A 20236-nucleotide genomic window follows, 5' to 3' on the forward strand; every position below is an offset into this window, starting at 1 on the left:
TGTAATGAATAATGTCGAAATTGAGCAAGTTGAGGTGACTAACCCTGGATTGTGAACTGTCATGGTCAAAACATGTTGATACAACAGTAGCAAAGGTGGGGAGAAGTCTGCCCATAATAAAGTGCTGTTCTGCCTTCTTAACAACACTATCAACAAGGCAGGTCCTACAGGCCCTAGTTTTGTCGCACCTGGACTACTGTTCAGTTGTGTGGTCAGGTGCCACAAAGAGAGACTTAGGAAAATTACAATTGGTTCAGAACAGGGCAACATGGCTGGCCCTTAAATGTACACAGAGCGCTAACATTAATAATATGCATATCAATCTCTCATGGCTCAAAGTGGAGGAGAGATTGACTTCATCACTACTTGTTTTTGTAAGAAGTGTTGAAAAGCTGAATGCACCGAGCTGTCTGTTTAAACTACTAGCACACAGCTCGGACACCCATGCATACCCCACAAGACATGCAACCAGAGGTCTCTTCACAATCCCCAAGTCCAGAACAGACTAAGGGAGGCACACAGTACTACATAGAGCCATGACTACTTGGAACTTTATTCCACATCAGGTACCTGATGCAAGAGTAGAATCAGATAAAAAATACACCTCATGGAACAGCAGGTACTGTGAAGAGAAACACACACAGGTACAGACAAACGCATACGCACACACACTAGCACACGCACTCTAAACACGCTTACGTTGTGGTATGGTATGGTGGTATTATACATTTTGTATTGTAGATACACTACTACCGGTCAAAGGTTTTAGAACACCTACTCATTCAAGGGTTTATCTTTATTTATTTTTTACTATTTTCTACATTGTAGAATAATAGTGAAAACATTAGAACTATGAAATAACATATATGGAAACATGTAGTAACCAAAAAAGTGTTAAACAAATCAAAATGTATTTTACATTTGACATTCTTCAAATAGTTACCCTTTGCCTTGATGACAGCTATGCACACTCTTGGCATTATCTCAACCAGCTTTACCTGGAATTGTCACGCCCTGACCTTAGAGCCGTTTTATTTCTCTATTTGGTTAGGTCAGGGTGTGATTTGGGGTGGGCATTCTATGCTGTTTGTTTCTATGTTTTGGCCGGGTATGGTTCTCAATCAGGGACAGCTGTCTATCGTTGTGTCACGCCCTGACCATAGTTTGCGTTGTATGTTTCTATGTTTTGTTTGGTCAGGGTGTGATATGAGTGGGCATTTTATGTTGTATGTCTAGTTTGTCTGTTTCTATGTGTTTGGCCTGATATGGTTCTCAATCAGAGGCAGGTGTCAGTCGTTGTCTCTGATTGGGAGCCATATTTAGGTAGCCTGTTTTGTCTTTGTGGGTTGTGGGTGATTGTTCCTGTTCCTGTGTTTGTGTTCACTATACGGGACTGTTACGTTTTCGTTCGTTCACTTTATTGTTTTGTTCGTTGTTTAAGTATTCTTATTAAAATGAATACTCACCACGCTGCAGTTTGGTCCTCCTCTCTTTCGCCCGACGAAGAACGTTACACGTTGTCTCTGATTGGGAATCATACTTAGGTAGCCTTTTTTCCTTTTGGTAGTTGTGGGTAGTTGTCTTCGTTTGTGCATGTATAGCCTTACGGAGCTTCACGGTTGTTTTTGTTGTATTATTGTTTTGTTGGCGACATTTGCAAATAAAGAGAAATGTACGCTGACCACGCTGCACCTTGGTCCATTCCATATGACGATCTTGACAGGAATGCTTTCCAACAGTCTTGAAGGAGTTCCCACATATGCTGAGCACTTGTTGGTTGCTTTTCCTTCACTCTGCGGTCCGACTCATCCCAAACCATCTCAATTTGGTTGAGGTCGGGGGATTGTGGAGGCCAGTTCATCTGATGCAGCACTCCATCACTCTCCTTCTTGGTAAAATAGCCCTTACACAACCTGGAGGTATGTTGGGTCATTGTCCTGTTGAAAAACAAATGATAGTGCCACTAAGCCCAAACCAGATAGGATGGCGTATCGCTGCAGAATGCTGTGGTAGCCATGCTGGTTAAGTGTGCCTTGAATTCAAAATAAATCAGTGTCACCAGCAAGCACCCCCACACCATAACACCTCCTCCTCCATGCTTTACGGTGGGAAATACACATGCGGAGATCATCCGTTCACCCACACCGCGTCTCACAAAGACACGGCAGTTGGAACCAAAAATCTCAAATTTGGACTCCCGACCAAAGGACACATTTCCACCAGTCTAATGTCCATTGCTCGTGTTTCTTGGCCCAAGCAAGTCTCTTCTTATTATTGGTGTCCTTTAGTTGTGGTTTCTTTGCAGCAAATCGACCATGAAGGCCTGAGTCTCCTCTGAACAGTTGATGTTGAGATGTGTCTGTTACTTGGTCCTCATGAGAGCCAGCTTCATCATTGCACTTTATGGTTTTTGCAACTGCACTTGAAGAAACTTTCAATGTTCTTGAAATGTTCCATATTGACTGACCTTCATGTCTTAAAGTAATGATGGACTGTTGTTCCTCTTTGATTATTTGAGCTGTTCTTGCCATAATATAGACTTGTCGTCTTTTACCAAATAGGGCAATCTTCTGTATACCCCTTACATTGTCACAACACAACTGAATGGCTCAAACGCATTAAGGAAATAAATTCCACAAATGAACTTTTATGAAGGCACACCTGTTAATTGAAATGCACACCAGGTGACTACCTCATGAAGCTGGTTGAGAGCATGCCAAGAAGAATGTGCAAAGCTGTCATCAAGGCAAATGGTGCCTATTTGAAGAATCTCAAATATAAATTATATTTGGATTTGTTTAACACTTTTTCGGTTACTACATGATTCCATATGTGTTATTTCATAGTTTTGATGTCTTACATCTTATTTTACAATGTAGAAAATAATACAAATAAAGAAAAACCCTTTGAGTAGGTGTTTCTAAAACTTTTGACCGGGAGTGTATGTAGTGGAATAATAATGTTATATAATATACTGTTTTATCTTTTGTTTTATGTGTGATGTAATTGCCTTGATGTGTTTGGACCCCAGGAAGAGAGGGAGAGAGGTAGGGGAGGGAGAAAGACAGAAGGAAAGAAAAGAGACAACCAGAACTAACAACAGTGTATTTTCTCTGGGAATGGGGGGCTGCAAAGACTCTGACACATACTGTATATATGATGACGGTTAGAAGTTGTTGTGTAAGGATGCCCACAGGAAAAGCTGGTTTTCTGTGGAGTCACACCTGGAATGAAACTTTGAGAACTTTGAACCAGAGCTGATTTATCTCAATGCAGATTCCCTGTCTCCTGCCCTTGATTCAATGACCACTGTATCTGCTGTACCAGATATGCAGATCAGAATGAGACAGACAATACATCTCAACCAAAAGCTTCCTGTAGCACTCCTACTGCCCCACCTACGCATCACATCGTTGATGGTAATGACAGCCATTTCCATAACTCATAAGGGTTGCCTATCTTTCAAACACAGAACTTGCTGTGAAGTATTGTGTGCAACATGTGCCTGTTTTCGTATGCTTAAATAGAAGAACAGAATGAATGTATAATATAAAAGTCACAGTCACAAACAACACAGTTTTATGACAAGTAGAGGTAGTTAGTTAGGGTGTTCTCATAACAAGTTTGAGGAATGAATAAAACAGAAGGATTGAAATGAGACAAGCATGCTGATTCATATCTTAGCCATGGGGACAATTGGCACCTGTTTGGCACGTTTTGATGCTTTTTAAAAGGCTGATTAAGTGGTGGTGTAGGGTGTAATATTATCTTCCATGAGTGCACAGTTGCTTGATGAAGTGCAAGCTGTCATGCCACCCACCAACCCCCCTGTAACCAGTGGTGACCCGTCATTCAGGGCAGGTGGGCCCCACATTTTTAGCATTTTTAGCATTTTATTTTGCCTGTTTGCCTGTTTTGCATGTTATTTTGGCATTAATACGTGTCACATATCAGTTTGAAAACAATGTAAACAAATATAATACTAATTGAATTAATAAAGTCGCATACAAATTGCTTTCTTGAGTAAGGCAGCTCCAAAATGCAGATGTTTCAGACTAGCTCAGTGCTTTCTGTGGTGTTGGGGCAGCCAGCAGAATATACGGAGCGTAGAGGTTGGTAATGTTCTCTAGTTGCGCTGTGATTGTCTCAGTGTTCTATCACTTATGGGGACACTACGTCACAGCCAAATCTAAGAATAGACATCGAAAAATCAAGCGCCTTGGGTGCTGCCATAAAGTTACATTAGAACTTCCCATCCAAGACGTCTCAATGTCATTGGCCACAGATAGAATTACGTCAAATCTCGTTATATCTACAGTAGCTTTGATTGGACTGATCATGGCAACATCATACTTTCAAAATCTTAGCTAGCAGTCATCATCATGAAACAAGTCGACAATCTACTGGCAAATACTTTTTAAATCCTTGTCATATGAAGAGCAATAATGAAGAGACATTATAGATAAAACATATCGGTGCTCATCGGCCATTGGACATAAACATTACACAACAAGTTGGAAATAGCAAGTCTAACAATGAGTGATTTGGAAGGAATCCGTGGCTAAGTCCAAGCATTGTAAAGCAATCACTAGCCTGACATTCAATGAAGTAAGTGTGGTCCCAAGTCTGGGTTTAAGGGTCTCTTTTTAGGCTCCTGAGCGGCGCAGTGGTCTAAGACACTGCATCTCAGTGCAAGAGGTGGCACTGCAGTACCTGGTTCAAATTCAGGCTGCATCACATCTGGCCATGATTGGGAGTCCCATAGGGTGGTGCACAATTGGTCCAGCGTTGTCTTAACTTAACTGTTCTTAACTGACTTGCCTAGTAAAATAAAAAAACATTGGCCATGCTGTCAATCCAGCATAATTTCTGCCACGCTCAAAACATCTGTTAAATCAGAACTAGGAAATCTGACTTCAGTGAGTTCAAGGCAACTGGCAACTTGGGCAAAAACGAGCTCTGACTGGGAAAATACTTATTGAAAGGTCATCCAACTCAGTATTGTAAGTTGGGAACTCGGGCCTCTTTCTAAAGCTCCGGCCTGAAGGTCACTGACGTCATCATGATTCGACCTTGTTATTTTCGAAGTTCCCAGTTGTCTTGAAAGCACCATAAATCCAGAGAATGCCAGACTTTGATGACAAAGTTTGATGACAAAATTTGCCCACAAAGGACCGCCGCACCACCTTCCTGTTCAAATGAGCTTAGCACAACAAGGTGAGTCCAAAAATGTATTGTATGCTGCTGCATAAATGATGTAATATGCCAGGGAGTGTCACGATCGTTGTATGTTGGAAGAGAGGAGGACCAAGGCGCAGCGTGATAACAATACATTCTTCCTTTAATTAAGCGAAACGAAGAACACTATACAAAACAACAAACGAACGAACGTGATGCTATAAACAATAGTGCTGACACAAACACTACACATAGACATAGACAATAACCCACAAACTACCCAATGAATATGGCTGCCTAAATATGGTTCCCAATCAGAGACGACGATAGACAGCTGTCTCTAATTGAGAACCAATCTAGGCAACCATAGACATACATACACCTAGACTAGACACACTGCCCCATAAACATACAAAACCCCTAGACAATACAAAACACATACATCCCCCATGTCACACCCTGACCTAACTAAAATAATAAAGAAAACAAAGATAACTAAGGCCAGGGCGTGACAGTACCCCCCCCCCCCCCCCCCCCAAAGTTGCGGACTCCGGCCGCAAAACCTGACACAGAAGGGGAGGGTCCGGGTGGGCCTTCTTACGGCGGAGGCTCGGGTGCGGGACGTGGACCCCACTCCACCATAGTCAATACCCGCTTTGGTGGCGCCTCGGGAGCGGGGACCCTTACAGCGAGTCCCGGACTGAAGACCATCCTAGAGGGCGCCACTGGACGGAGGGGCGGCTCTGGACTGAGGGGCGGCTCCGGACTGAGGGGCGGCTCCGGACTGGCGGGCGGCTCAGACAGCTCCTGACTGGCGGGCGGCTCTGGCAGCTCCAGACTGGCGGGCGGCTCTGGCGGCTCCTGACTGGCGGGCGGATCTGGCGGCTCCTGACTGGCGGGCGGATCTGGCGGCTCCTGACTGGCGGGCGGCTCTGGCGGCTCCTGACTGACGGACGGCTCTGGCGGCTCAGGACAGACGGGCGGCTCAGACGGCGCTGGGCAGACGGGCAGCGCAGGCGGCGCTGGGCAGACGGGCAGCGCAGGCGGCGCTGGGCAGACGGCAGACTCTGGCCTGCTGAGGCGCACAGTAGGCCTGGTGCGTGGTGCCGGAACTGATGGTACCGGGCTAAGGACACGCACCTCAAGGCTAGTGCGGGGAGCAGCAACAAGGCGTACAGGGCTCTGGAGACGCACAGGAGGCTTGGTGCGTGGTGCCGGAACTGGTGGTACCGGGCTGGAGACACGCACCACAGGGCGAGTGCGTGGAGGAGGAACAGGGCTCTGGAGACGCACAGGAAGCCTGGTGCGTGGTGTTGGCACTGGTGGTGCTGGGCTGGTGCGAGGAGGTGGCACCGGATATACCGGACCGTGAAGGAGTACTGGAGCTCTTGAGCACCGAGCCTGCCCAACCTTACCTGGTTGAATACTCCCCTTAGCCCGGCCAGTGCGGCGAGGTGGAATAACCCGCACTGGGCTGTGCTGGCGAACGGGGGAAACCATGCGTAAGGCTGGTGCCATGTACACCGGCCCGAGGAGACGCACCGGAGACCAAATGCGTTGAGCCGGCTTCATGGCACCTGGCTCGATGCCCACTCTAGCCTGGCCGATACGAGGAGCTGGGATGTACCTCACCGGGCTATGCACACGTACAGGAGACACCGTGCGCTCTTCCGCATAACACGGTGTCTGCCCGTACTCTCGCTCTCCACGGTAAGCACGGGGAGTTGGCGCAGGTCTCCTACCTGACTTCGCCACACTCCCCGAGAGCCCCCCCCCAAGAAATTTTTGGGGCTGCCTCTCTGGCTTCCAGCCGCGCTTCCGTGCTGCCTCCTCATACCACCGCCTCTCGGCTTTAGCTGCCTCCAGCTCTTCACGAGGGCGGCGATATTCTCCAGCTTGAACCCAGGGTCCCTTACCGTCCAGAATTTCTTCCCATGTCCAGGACACCTGTGTATTTTGCCACTGCTGCTGCTGTCCTTTACCACGCTGCTTGGTCCTTGGTTGGTGGGTTATTCTGTCACGATCGTTGTATGTTGGAAGAGAGGAGGACCAAGGCGCAGCGTGATAACAATACATTCTTCCTTTAATTAAGCGAAACGAAGAACACTATACAAACTATACAAAACAACAAACGAACGAACGTGACGCTATTAACAATAGTGCTGACACAAACACTACACATAGACAATAACCCACAAACTACCCAATGAATATGGCTGCCTAAATATGGTTCCCAATCAGAGACGACGATAGACAGCTGTCTCTAATTGAGAACCAATCTAGGCAACCATAGACATACATACACCTAGACTAGACACTGCCCCATAAACATACAAAACCCCTAGACAATACAAAACACATACATCCCCCATGTCACACCCTGACCTAACTAAAATAATAAAGAAAACAAAGATAACTAAGGCCAGGGCATGACAGGGAGATATGTATACTGTAGCTAAGAAAGTACTACTAAGTGTATGTTGTGTAGTAAGCTGTTAGTAGCCTATGTGCCTCAACCTAATAATTTGGTCTATTTTCCCCTCTTAATTTCGCCTACTGTTCTGATTTGGTGGTGCACATGTAGCCTATAACCTGTTTTTGAGAAATGTAATCATTGAATATTGTAAAAGCTTTCATTGTCTGTTTATTAAGCCTCCTTTATTTATACTACGATTCTGACTTGATGTACAGGGAGAACACTGTAAGAACGGCCCATGTTCTGAATTCTGTTGCTGTACATTTCAAAAGTTCTGAACAAATAGTTATATTGATTACGTCCGTCCTAGCTCGCTCATTAATGTCTTAATCGAAATTACGGATTGCCTCTTATCCGCTAGTTGTCCCCTTGTGCCATAGTTTGTACGTCTCAATTGTCAGTAGAAACCATGTTTTTTTAAGCAAGTCAGCCATATCAGTGTAACAGTATAGCTTTCGTCCGTCCCCTCGCCCCGACCCGTGCTCGAACCAGGGACCCTCTGCACACATAGACAACTGACACCCACGAAGCATCGTTACCCATCGCTCCACAAAAGCCGCGGCCCTTGCAGAGCAAGGGGAACAACTACTTCAAGGCCTCAGAGCGAGTGACGTCACCGATTGAAACGCTATTAGCACGCACCACCACTAACTAGCTAGCCATTTCACATCAGTTACACTCACCCCCCTTTTGACCTCCTCCTTTTCTCGCAGCAACCAGTGATCCGGGTCACGGCACCAATGTAACAGTATAGCTTTCGTCCGTCCCCTCGCCCCGACCCGGGCTTGAACCAGGGACCCTCTGCACACATAGACAACTGACACCCACGAAGCATCGTTACCCATCGCTCCACAAAAGCCGCGGCCCTTGCAGAGCAAGGGGAATAACTACTTCAAGGCCTCAGAGCGAGTGACGTAACCGATTGAAACGCTATTAGTGTGCACCACCGCTAACTAGCTAGCCATTTCACATCGGTTACATCAGCTCAGTTTTTTTTAAAGGCAGTAAATGAGGCTGAATGAACTGTTTTGTTGCCAGGCAAGGCTCCGCTTATAGCCAGGTGTAGCAGTGGTAAGGTGTTGGGACTGCTGTTGGGACTCTGCTGTTAGGACAGCTATGTATCCCCCTAACAGTTTGTGGACACCGTCTGTCACCGTTATAGTGAAATTAATGTATTGTTTAGTGATGTGTTGTGTGGTGGCTTTGCCAGCATTTTTTGGTTTGCCCCACCAAGATTGACATGCTAAAATTGCCACTGCCTGTAACGTACACCAAAGGAGATCACATCAATCCACCTCATCCGCCGATGTCGCACTTCCACTCAATGGAAGGGAACACGATGGTGGTCTCCGTTTTGCTCTATAACCCCCGCTAGTATCACAGGACTCGTCTGAACGTAACCCATACAAACAAATGGAGGAAAGGAGGTACTGTAATTTTGTGCCCAAAGAAAGAAGGGGTTACATTTGTGAAACAATATATATATATATATATATTTCCTGAGCTTTTTTACATCTCCTAGATATAGGACAGACACTTCAAACCTTGTTTCTTATGATCTATTTTTTTACTGTCCTTTTTTTACATTTATGAATGTGTTATTTAATGCGTTTCTATGGGCTTTAGTAGTAAAGGCCAAAAACGTAATATTTTTTTCAAATACTTTCTTGAAATGTTTTTTTTTATACCTAAAGGGGTACTAAAATTCAAAACCAAATGGCTAAATGATGCATGGTATGAGCATCTTAAAACAATTCCATGTCAGCTTACTTATTTATTAACGTTTCGACCCTTAGGTCTTCATCAGGCATCCATAGACCTAAAGGTCAAAACGTTGTTAATAAATATCATCTGGGAGCAGGAGCAGCAGTGTGCAACTTTTTCCTTTCTGTTTTCCATGAGTTCGCCTACAACTCCAGCACCTGAGGAAAGAACCTGGATGTGCGTATGTTCTTCAGCCTTTGTACACAGCTTACTTATTTAGCCATACTTTGTAACTATTTTAGGCTATAAATAAATAGATAAACAGTGTCAAAGCGAATAAATAAATAGATAAACAGTGTTGATGCGATGGGTCAAGCTTAGCCTCCACATAGCCTATATTATAATATAAAAAGCACCTACGTCTATAAAGTTATAAACACTGTTAAATCGCCTCTAAACTTACCTTTAACTTACTGTATATGAGTGGTCGTGTTTGCCTCGACTTTGCCCAACAATCCACTGGAACATCCGTCACCTGTTTGTTCATTGATCTACCCGGTCCCTCAGCATCATCTCGAAGGTTTTTGTTCCTGCCTTCCAGGTCCGCTCTGCCCCAAGGTAAGTCCGATGACACGCCCCGATTACCACCCGCTCACCCAATTGGTGGCTGACTTCGACCTTACGCCCTGACGAGTGGTGTCTCATTTTATTGTCTCTAGTCGTTCCTCCGCGATCACGCCTCCTTGAACAGCCGCTCTCTCCTTGCTCTGGAAACAGCCCGGGTACCTGTGCTTGGCATCAGCCGCTGTTCTGTGTGCTTCTCCTTTTGCCCATGCAGTGTGTAAATAAAATTAATAGGCAGCCAAGCGTAGGCTATTAGCAGTAGTGGAAAAAGTACCCAATTGCCATACTTGAGTAAAAGTAAAGATTCCTCAATAGAAAATTACTAAAATAAAAGTGAAAGTCACCCAGTAAAATACTACTTGAGTAAAAGTATTTGGTTTTAAATAGACTTAAGTATCAAAAGTATAAAATTAAAATAATTTCAAATTGCTTATATTAAGCAAACCAGATACCCCAAAAAACGACTTAAGTAAAAAATACTTTAAAGTATTACTTAAGTACTTTCCACCACTGGCTATTAGTCAGCGGAGGTGGAAGTTAAGAGAGGGGCTGATGAATAACTGAATAACAATCAACTTTATTAATGAATTGGTTTGTAAAAGTCTGTGAAATTACTACAATAACACAAAAATATTAGTTATTTACAAACACATGAGAGAACATTTATTTAATGAGCAAAAGCAGAACATAGAAATTGTAATAAATGAGATAGCTGCAAGTATTAGGTAATATTGCCCCCTTTATTGAGCACTAGAATGTATATATTACATTACATAGCAGTATGGAATGTTTGACCAAAAGTGTGTTGCCAAAAAAAAGGAAAACAAAAAACGTAAAAATATTTGGACTATAGAAAGGTAGTAAAGTAAACGTGTGCCTCCTGGTGTTTCTGCAATGCTGCCATCTAGTGATAACTTGAATGAACATTCATGACAATGATGTATGAACATCTGTAAAACAATAATAACAATGGTAATATAAAATAAAAATCTTAAATGGAGAGAGAGAGAGATTAATGAAGGCTTTTTGTAGGCTTTCCCTGATGTTTTAAGAGTACATGGTCAACTGAAGCCACTGCGGAGAAAGCAGAACACAATAAGAGGTGTGGTTATTTAGGTCTAATTTCAGTTCCTATATCCAGTCATTAATCTTAAAAATAGTCCCTAACCCTAAACACAACGTTTAAATGCAAAGAGCAAATAGTGAAACCTAATTTACCTCCTGGATGTTGACTTTGATAGTTCCATTATCATCTTTGTCCAGAGTCTTGAAAGCTCCTGAAAATGCACAAAACACTATTACTGAAGGGCAATGAAAAGGAAAAAGTCTGAAATCAAGAACATAATCGGACTGAGCAGGAGAGCATTGAGGATCAATCACTTACGACACATAGCGTCCAGTCTGACCAGGCACCCAATGAAGTTGTCAAAGTCCATGTTGCCCTGTTCATCACTGTACCTGCGGACCATCAACTGGAAGAGCTGGTCGTTGAGAGGGAAGCCTGCACACAGACATAACAGGAGAGAGACACCAATGAGACCAAACACATATATGCAGGAACAACCTAGCTTTCATCAGTTGTCATGGCTGTTTGTTGTCATTGTTATAAGGGCCTTATGATGTCAAAGATATGCAATTCCATGTTCCAGTTCTCATGATCTCTGAGCTCACCTGCAGCTTTGAAGGTAGCGGGAAGCTCGTTTGAGGAGATGAGCCCTGAGCGGTCTGCGTCATTTGATATGTAGATGCACTGAATCATAGCGGAAATAAAGTTACACCGAGAGGTCAAAGTTCATCAAATCAAACTTTATTTGTCACCTGCGCCGAATACAACAAGTGTAGACCTTACCGTGAAATGCTTACTTACAAGCCCTTAACCAATAGTGCAGTTCAAGAAAAGTTAAAAAAGTATTTACAAAAAATATATTTTTTAAATTAAATAATAAAAAGTAACAACGAGGCTATATACAGGGGGTACCGGTACAAAGTCAGTGTGCGGGTGGTTCAGGTTAGTCAAGGTAATTTGTACATGTAGGTAGGGGTGAAGTGACTATGTATAGATAATAAACAGCGAGTAACAGCAGTGTACAAAACAAATGGAAGGGGGGGTCAATGTAATAGTCCGGTGACCATAGCACCTTTTATTAAGAGTGTATTAACATAACATTTATAAAACAACATTCTTACATTAACGGCGTAAGAGGACTGTTGGAAGTTGTAGGTGGTTTTATATGAATTTCTTGCAAAGACATGTAAATCATTTCTAGCTCAAGGCAAACGTTTCACAGAAATGTCCATCATTTCACACAATTGTTCATACAGTGCCGATTGTGAAAAATGTAACAAGAGGACTGAACTCACCTGCCATTTCTTGATGTTGTTCCATAAAAACTTGAACTCATGGAAACCTAGCTTCCCTGTGCTGTCGCTCTGTGTGCTCAGGGTTAAGGTAAAACTTAATATCAACTACTCTGATAATATAGTATAGTGTAGTGTAGTCCTCCATCCTAATACAGACACTGATGTGGAAGGATACGTCCATGACAGCCACCATGCTCCTGCATGACTCGATGCTAAAGCCATCAGTCTTCAGGTCAGTACCTGAAATGAACACAGACAGACCACTCCTTCACTACAACACAGAAAACCATTCCATGGAACCCGTCTTGCGCTTAGACTCCATTATGTGTGCAAGAGGTGTACAAAGACAAATATAGACACAAGCATGGTGTTTGTGTAAGAATAGCACTCACGTTTTCCAATGATCCTGTTGAGGATGTTCATCAGTTCAGTGGGGCTCACCTCCATGTCCTATAATACACAGATAGATACACAAGTAAATCCTCATACGCTGTAAATGCCTACATGTATTTGGGTCACAACTCAGCTCATAAAACGATAAGGACATTGAGATTACTTTAATGAACAGATGTTTTAGGAGTACAATCATGGACCAAATACATAGTTCTCTCTGTATTTGTGTGTGACATATTAGAACAACCTAAGTCATTGTATCAACTTTCAGCAGACACATTTGCAGCAGGTATATCTTCAGGTTTCATTCCATATGAATCTTGTGTTCCCTCCCCTTATGAGTAAGGCCTCAATGAGTTCGGGCTAGTCATCAGTTTAAAGTCGATCTTTGCCAGCTGAGCTTACCAGTAGAACATGTATCCACCCCTATCTATGACTCACACAATCTACAACCCCACCCCCACAAACCTAACCAGACAAGAGAGCCGCCCTGTCAGACAATGGTAGGAAGCACATAGAGGAACCAGTCCCTCTTCTTGTCAGTGGAATCAACCAGGGTTGGGTTGTCAGCAAACCATATCCCCAGTCTCTTACTCCACCACTGCCTGGTCCAACAGTAATGAATCATTGTGAGCAACCAGGCACCCAATGAAGTTGTCAAACTCCATGATGCAGTGTTCGTCACAGGAAGGAAATGTCTGTGGAGCCCTGGGCTTAGTGACCATAACCAATGGGGCGGAATCAATGATTTAAGCCAACCGGAGGTCTTTACTGTACTCTTCCAAAAGGCTTCTATTAGTTGGCACCAGTGCATGACGGACAGCACATTTGAAGCCTCAAATTCACTATGTCTGGGTAGATGGTTGAACCACATTCTGAAGACTGGCTCCTGATAAAGCAGGGTGAATGAGTGGAGGGGAGGGGTTTGGAATGCAAACAAGACTTAACTGGGATACAAGAGGCAACAACAGGGTTACACTGATTGTGCCAGTGTATCATCAGCCCAAAAATGAAATACCATCCATGCCATGCATAGTTGGCTGCACCTACAAAAGATAATACACCAGAAACAAATACTGTAACTTAATTAACACTGGTCGTTGGTCTGCACTATATTACAATAAACCACTAACAGTGGGTAAATGTAAATAATTTTAACAACTGTGTGTTGCCCTTGTGGAAACCCACATAATGAAACAGCCACTTTAAAACATTCAACAACAGGCCTGGTTATACAATGACACACTTATGGAAACTGAATTTGATGGACGAAAGCCTAAGATGAACTTCTCTCAATGACTCATAGCTAGAATCAAGAGAATCAAGAGGCACACTTGACTTATCTGGGCTCTTTACTTCTCTGAATAGTATAGGAAAGGACAGTAGGTTTGGAGGTGAATAGGATAAGATATGATAGTAGTAGAAGTGCATAAGTTGAAAAACAATAACTACTTACATCCCCAGCGAGTTGCTGGAACACCTTGCGGAACTGTCTCTCCTCGTCGTTCTCATTCTGCTCCGCGTAGGCCAGAGGTCTGCGTGGTGGGGGCTAGGACACAAACACAGAACAGGTTCTGTTAACACTAACACTCACAGCCCTCTTCACTGCGGTCTGGCATGCAGGACAGCAACAGTTGTGGCTCATTTGCTGAAAAGAGTAGTGTTTACTTCTAAAACTTTCCAGTCGGCAGTGAGTGCACTATCATAAGACTATCATAAGACAACCCCTTTGGGTTGTGCCGTGGCGGAGATCTTTGTGGGCTATACTCTGCCTTGTATCAGGATGGTAAGTTGGTGGTTGAAGATATCCCTCTAGTGGTGTGGGGGCTGTGCTTTGGCAAAGTGGGTTGGGTTATATCCTGCCTGTTTGGCCCTGTCCGGTGGTATCGTCGGATGGGGCCACAGTATCCCCCGACCCCTCCTGTCTCAGCCTCCAGTATTTATGCTGCAGTAGTTTATGTGTCGGGGGGCTAGGGTCAGTCTGTTAAATCTGGAGTATTTCTCCTGTCTTGTCCTGTGTGAATTTAAGTATGCTCTCTCTAATTCTCTCTTTATTTTTCTCTTTCTTTCTCTCTCGGAGGACCTAAGCCCTAGGACTATGCCTCAGGACTACCTGGCCTGATGACTCCTTGCTGTCCCCAGTCCACCTGGCCGTGCTGCTGCTCCAGTTTCAACTGTTCTGCCTGCGGCTATGGAACCCTGACCTGTTCACCGGATGTGCTACCTGTCCCAGACCTGCTGTTTTCAACTCTCTAGAGACAGCAGGAGCAGTAGAGATACTCTGAATGATCGGCTATGAAAAGCCAACTGACATTTACTCCTGAGGTGCTGACCTGTTGCACCCTCGACAACCACTGTGACTATTATTATTTGACCCTGCTGGTCATCTATGAACATTTGAACACCTTGGCCATGTTCTGTTATAATCTCCACCCGGCATAGCCAGAAGAGGACTGGCCACCCTCATAGTCTGGTTCCTCTCTAGGTTTCTTCCTGGGTTCTGGCCTTTCTAGGGAGTTTTTCCAAGCCACCGTGCTTCTACACCTGCATTGCTTGCTGTTTGGGGTTTTAAGCTGGGTTTCTGTACAGCACTTTGAGATATCAGCTGATGTAAGAAGGGCTATATAAATACATTTGATTGATTGATTGATGATGTTCTGAAATTGTTCTGAAGGAAAATTGGTGCTAAAGGGTTTACTCACAGGATCGGATGGCACAAATTGACCAGGGTCGATGTTGCTGTTGGAGAAAACAAGAATTACCTATTACTATTTAATAAATGTAATAAATGTCATGAATGAAGTGAGTATACTGACAGTGTTTGTTTGTGTGTGTGTGTGTGTGTGTGTGTGTGTGCGTGTCAAAAGGAGCCAGGCCTACCTCACAACATCCAGGATGCCACCAATGAGTCTTTTGGCCAGAAACATCTTGATGAGGGACAGAGGTGAAAATCTACAAAAAGGAGTCAAGAGAGAAAAAATGTTAAGAGTTCGATCATCAAACATCTGACCGATTAAACAAAAAAGCGACAAGAGCGAAAACAAGCCATAATACAGTATGTCCGGCTGTAATAAATGTGTTATGGGTGTTGAGGCTCCCGCTGAAAACTTTACTCCCTGGCCTGTATTGGTAAGTAGCACAAACAGTATAACCTCTGCAGCAGATGTCAAAAGTGACGAAGAAGACAAAACAAACCAACGTCAAACAGTCTGATAAACTTGTGAAGGCAATCTGATTCCCTTAAATTGACATTAATACTTACAGCGACTAAATGCGTTGCTGAAGTCGGCAGATACTGACGTGACGGCACTCCTTTTTGGTACAAACCCAATTCCGCAAGGAGTTATTTTTCAATGCATCAGAGCTCCACACCCCTGCCCAATAGAGAAGTGCGCACCATAGGGGAGAGACAGGTCGGAATGACTCTGGGTCCTATAACCCGTCAATTTATGTCAAGAATAACTGGCATTTCCCTATTGATGATATTACGGACGATGAGACTAATTCCGAGGACACTTTTACAACACTTGTATTATGTTTGAGTCACATAGATTTAAAATAATGATCAATTGAGGGTACAAGGCCTAATGTTCATTGCATTAACTGATGCTGTTTTACAAAACAATGGCATAAGATTTCATGTCCTAATAAATGTTTTTTTAGAATGGCATTTTTCCTTTCGAACTAAAGACCTATTTGCATCACCTACAACTTGCATGCAATGTAACGTTAGATGTCTGAAACGAGGGGACACATTTGAAAACGAAGAAGCTACGCTGTGTGAACTTGTCCAATAAGAAAGTACATTCACCTTCCCAAGTTGAAAACGTTTTCTCCGGTTTGGTGTCCACGGAAAACCGCCTACATTGTGATGTCAGACAAAGGACCCAGGCAGGATGCAGGAGCGCTCCGGAAGTTGTAGCTGTGGATTCGTCCTGGTACAAATGGCGAGCGCCATGAAAACAGTGTTGTTGACAACGCACAAGACAAGACAACGTACACTGTTCACGTTTAAGATCCATTTACCCGGCTCTGACACTGCATTTAACGGGCGTGTAAAGTGAATACAAATGAATAAAAATAGCACTTTTATTATGCTATCAAAGCATCATATGTAGCCTAGATAGGCTATGCTATCTTGGTAAGAACATTGTTTAGTTCAGCCAGATTAATCTATTTCAACAGTTGATATGCTGTCGCAATCTACAGAATGAGGCATTGAGACAATACTTGCCTTCGTTTTACGCACCTGCACCATTCTGGCGACAATGTAACATTGTAACCGCTTCCACTGTATTATACGCAATGTAACACTATCATTCTCCCTTGATTGGACCGGACAAATTATCCTTAAAAAAAAAAACTATCAGTGTTAGTCAATATGGGTTTGTTTCACGACTAGTCAATACAAGTAATAAATAGTAAGTGATCCGATCCATTCATTCATAGACTTCCTGCCCCTGGGCAAATATTGAATCTTGGCTCACCATCATGCCTACCTACGTTCCAACTATTCAGCTATTTTGTTCAGATCATTTAAAACCCTACAGGTTTTTAATCAGAATATTGACTATCTAAATGTTGTCAAAATCTATTGCAGTACTCACATGTTTTACATTTTTTCACAGCTTGTGTTACAGGAAACTTTTTTCCCTCTTCACCAAGACAATGTTTAACAATACTGTCATTCAGCTGAAATGTAAGTAGGCGATAACCTCGCTTATGTTCCTGAAAGTTAGGATAAAACTCAGTTATTTACTGAACCTTGTAGAATATCATATAGCAAGAACATGATTGCCCCTTCCTATGACTAGAATTGTAGGATGGTATACTGTCAATGCAGGATATTTGTATAATAGCATTACTGTATACAATAAGCTACTTTATTGTGTCTACAGTAAGAGCATGGGGAGGAAGTTGTTGGGGGAGGAAGTAGTAGCCTCTAGCCCTGACTCTGGCCCTCAGACAGGAACAGATCTGGAGAGAGCTCTGTGACTAAGTTGTTTTCATAAGATGTCTGCTGTTTCAGGGTTGACAGAACACTGTGAACCTCCGGTAAAACTCAACATCTCCTGGTACCTAAGGAGCTCCCGCTGCTTCGACGAGGTATTCGGTCTCGACGTAAGTTCCTCTCTCTCATTTAGAAACTAACTGCACTCTGAATGTGCTCATTCAGGCTGTTGTATTCCATAAACTCTCCAGCTTTTCCTTTTTTTCAGCTTTTTCCTTGTTCTCAATTTAACAATAGGAAATGCAAGATTTAGGGTCTCAATAGGGAGAGCAGTGTCATTCATGTTTTTGGACTGTATAGACAGTGTGGTTTGTGCAAATACTTATTAACTTTATCATACCTGCTTGATTTGCAGCCTCTGAAGGCAGGGAGCTACTTCAGAACGACAGCTGTGAAGCAGGAAGGAGGCAGTGGGTTCTATGTGTTTTATCAGTACCCTGCCATTGAATGCAAACAGCCCATGATCCTCAGTGAGGTACAGTATATGGCAAAGGAGGGTCTTATAAGAAAGCATGGTGGCACTTTATTTTACGGTACCTCAGAAATATCCCTGCATTTGCATGGTAAAATGTTATTTACACAGTAATGTTGCGTGCCAGACTCTACAGCTATGCCATATAATGCAATATTCAGAGATACACGTCTGGTTTTGTGAGATTAATAACACAGCACTGACCTTCTTTGGTTCTAAATAAGATAACTTCACTAGTAGCTAACTTCCTATTAAATGGCAAGTAGAACTAGTGGGATCAGTATAGTGAAATAAAGTGAGGGAAAAAGCATACTGCAAACAGCACAACGGTGAAACAAATACCACAACCTCATATGTTCCACCTCACTCTTTCATGTTGTCTTCCTGAGTTTCTTTGTTCACAAAAGTGTGACCTAAATATAGCAGCTCGTAACTGATCATTAGGAAGTGCTTGTAATTCTGAATAAGTGTTTTCGTACAGTGCAGCTCATGGCGAGGCTATGTTATGGAGTAGTTCATGGCGTATCATTGTCTAATGGTTGCTACTCTGCTTTGTTTTCTGTAACAGCTCTTTCTCAACAGATTTGAGGAGCCGACTAGGCTTTCTGAGCAAGTTCAAGAACAGGTGAGTGGCCTAAAGCAGACAGGTTTTGCGTACAAATCCTTCTATATACATACACCTGTTATTTTAGATTAGATACACATGATATGTTTTGTTTGAAAAGTTCACAATAGAGCATGCAGTTGCATATAGTAGCTAGGGTTGCACATTTTGGGGAATATTCAGAGGTGGAAACTTTCCGTGGGAATTAACGGAAAATACAGCTGAAGTCGGAAGTTTACATACACTTAGGTTGGAGTCATTAAAACTCGTTTTTCAACCACTCCATACATTTATTGTTAACAAACTATAGTTTTGGCAAGTCGGTTAGGACATCTACTTTGTGCATGACACAAGTATTTTTTCCAACAATTGTTTACAGAAAGATTATTTCACTTCTAATTCACTGTATCACAATTCCAGTGGGTCAGAAGTTTACATAAAATAAGTTGACTGTGCCTTTAAACAGCTTGGGAAATTCCATAAAATGATGTCATGGCTTTAGAAGGTTCTGATAGGCTAATTGACATAATTTGAGTCAATTGGAGGTGTACCTGTGGATATATGTCAAGGCCTACCTTCAAACTCAGTGCCTCTTTGCTTAACATCATGGGAAAATCAAAAGAAATCAGCCAAGACCTCAGAAACAAATTGTAGACCTTCACAAGTCTGGTTCATCCTTGGGAGCAATTTCCAAACGCCTGAAGGTACCACGTTCATCTGTACAAACAATTGTATGCAAGTATAAACACCATGGGACCACACAGCCGTCATACCGTTCAGGAAGGAGACACGTTCTGTCTCCTAGAGATGAACGTACTTTGGTGAGCGAAAAGTGCAAATCAATCCCAGAACAACAGCAAAGGACCTTGTGAAGATGCTGGAGGAAACAGGGACAAAAGTATCTATGTCCACAGTAAAACAAGTCCTATATCGACATAACCTGAAAGGCCGCTCAGCAAGGAAGAAGCCACTGCTCCAAAACCGCCATAAAAAAGCCAGACTACGGTTTGCAATTGCACATGGGGACAAAGATCGTACTTTTGGGAGAAATGTCCTCTGGTCTGATTAAACAAAAATATAACTGTTTGCCAATAATGACCATTGTCATGTTTGGAGGAAAAAGGGGGAGGCTTTCAAGCCGAAGAACACCATCCCAACCGTGAAGCACGGGGGTGGCAGCATCATGTTGTGGGGGTTCTTTGCTCCAGGAGGGACTGGTGCACTTCACAAAATAGATGGCATCATGAGGTGGGAAATTATGTGGATATATTGAAGCAACATCTCAAGACATCAGGAAGGAAGTTAAAGCTTGGTTGCAAATGGGTCTTCCAAATGGACAATGACCCCAAGCATACTTCCAAAGTTGTAGCAAAATGGCTTAAGGACAACAAAGTCAAGGTATTGGAGTGGCCA

General features: G+C 43.2%; 1 protein-coding gene across 2 annotated transcripts; it reads right to left on the reverse strand.

The window, feature by feature from the left end:
- Positions 1–10701: 10701 nt before the first annotated feature.
- On the reverse strand, positions 10702–16630 carry LOC120018372 (calpain small subunit 1-like). Of its 2 annotated transcripts, none has more exons than XM_038961537.1 (11): positions 16548–16630; positions 15617–15688; positions 15439–15475; positions 14193–14285; positions 12736–12793; positions 12519–12583; positions 12344–12412; positions 11654–11732; positions 11367–11483; positions 11201–11259; positions 10702–11056 (listed from the first exon to the last, which is right to left on the reverse strand). In XM_038961537.1, exons 2-11 carry the CDS (start codon positions 15661–15663, stop codon positions 11030–11032), a joined length of 651 nt encoding a protein of 216 aa, XP_038817465.1. In that variant the 5' UTR covers positions 15664–15688; positions 16548–16630; the 3' UTR covers positions 10702–11029. The 2 variants fall into 2 exon arrangements, with proteins under 2 accessions (XP_038817465.1, XP_038817464.1); XM_038961536.1 differs by lacking the exon at positions 16548–16630 and adding an exon at positions 15999–16133.
- Positions 16631–20236: the final 3606 nt, after the last annotated feature.

The sequence above is a fragment of the Salvelinus namaycush genome, chromosome 23 (genome assembly GCF_016432855.1).
Source record: "Salvelinus namaycush isolate Seneca chromosome 23, SaNama_1.0, whole genome shotgun sequence".
Classification (NCBI taxonomy): domain Eukaryota; kingdom Metazoa; phylum Chordata; class Actinopteri; order Salmoniformes; family Salmonidae; genus Salvelinus; species Salvelinus namaycush.

Excerpts from the sequence above, each read along its gene's own strand:
- LOC120018372 (XM_038961537.1), bottom strand. The coding sequence starts at position 15,663 with ATGTTTCTGGCCAAAAGACTCATTGGTGGCATCCTGGATGTTGTGAG. Across the intron at positions 11,484-11,653 it reads CGCTACCTTCAAAGCTGCAG|GCTTCCCTCTCAACGACCAG; the intron begins GTGAGCTCAGAG and ends GTCTGTGTGCAG. Across the intron at positions 11,260-11,366 it reads CAGACTGGACGCTATGTGTC|GAGCTTTCAAGACTCTGGAC; the intron begins GTAAGTGATTGA and ends GTGCATTTTCAG.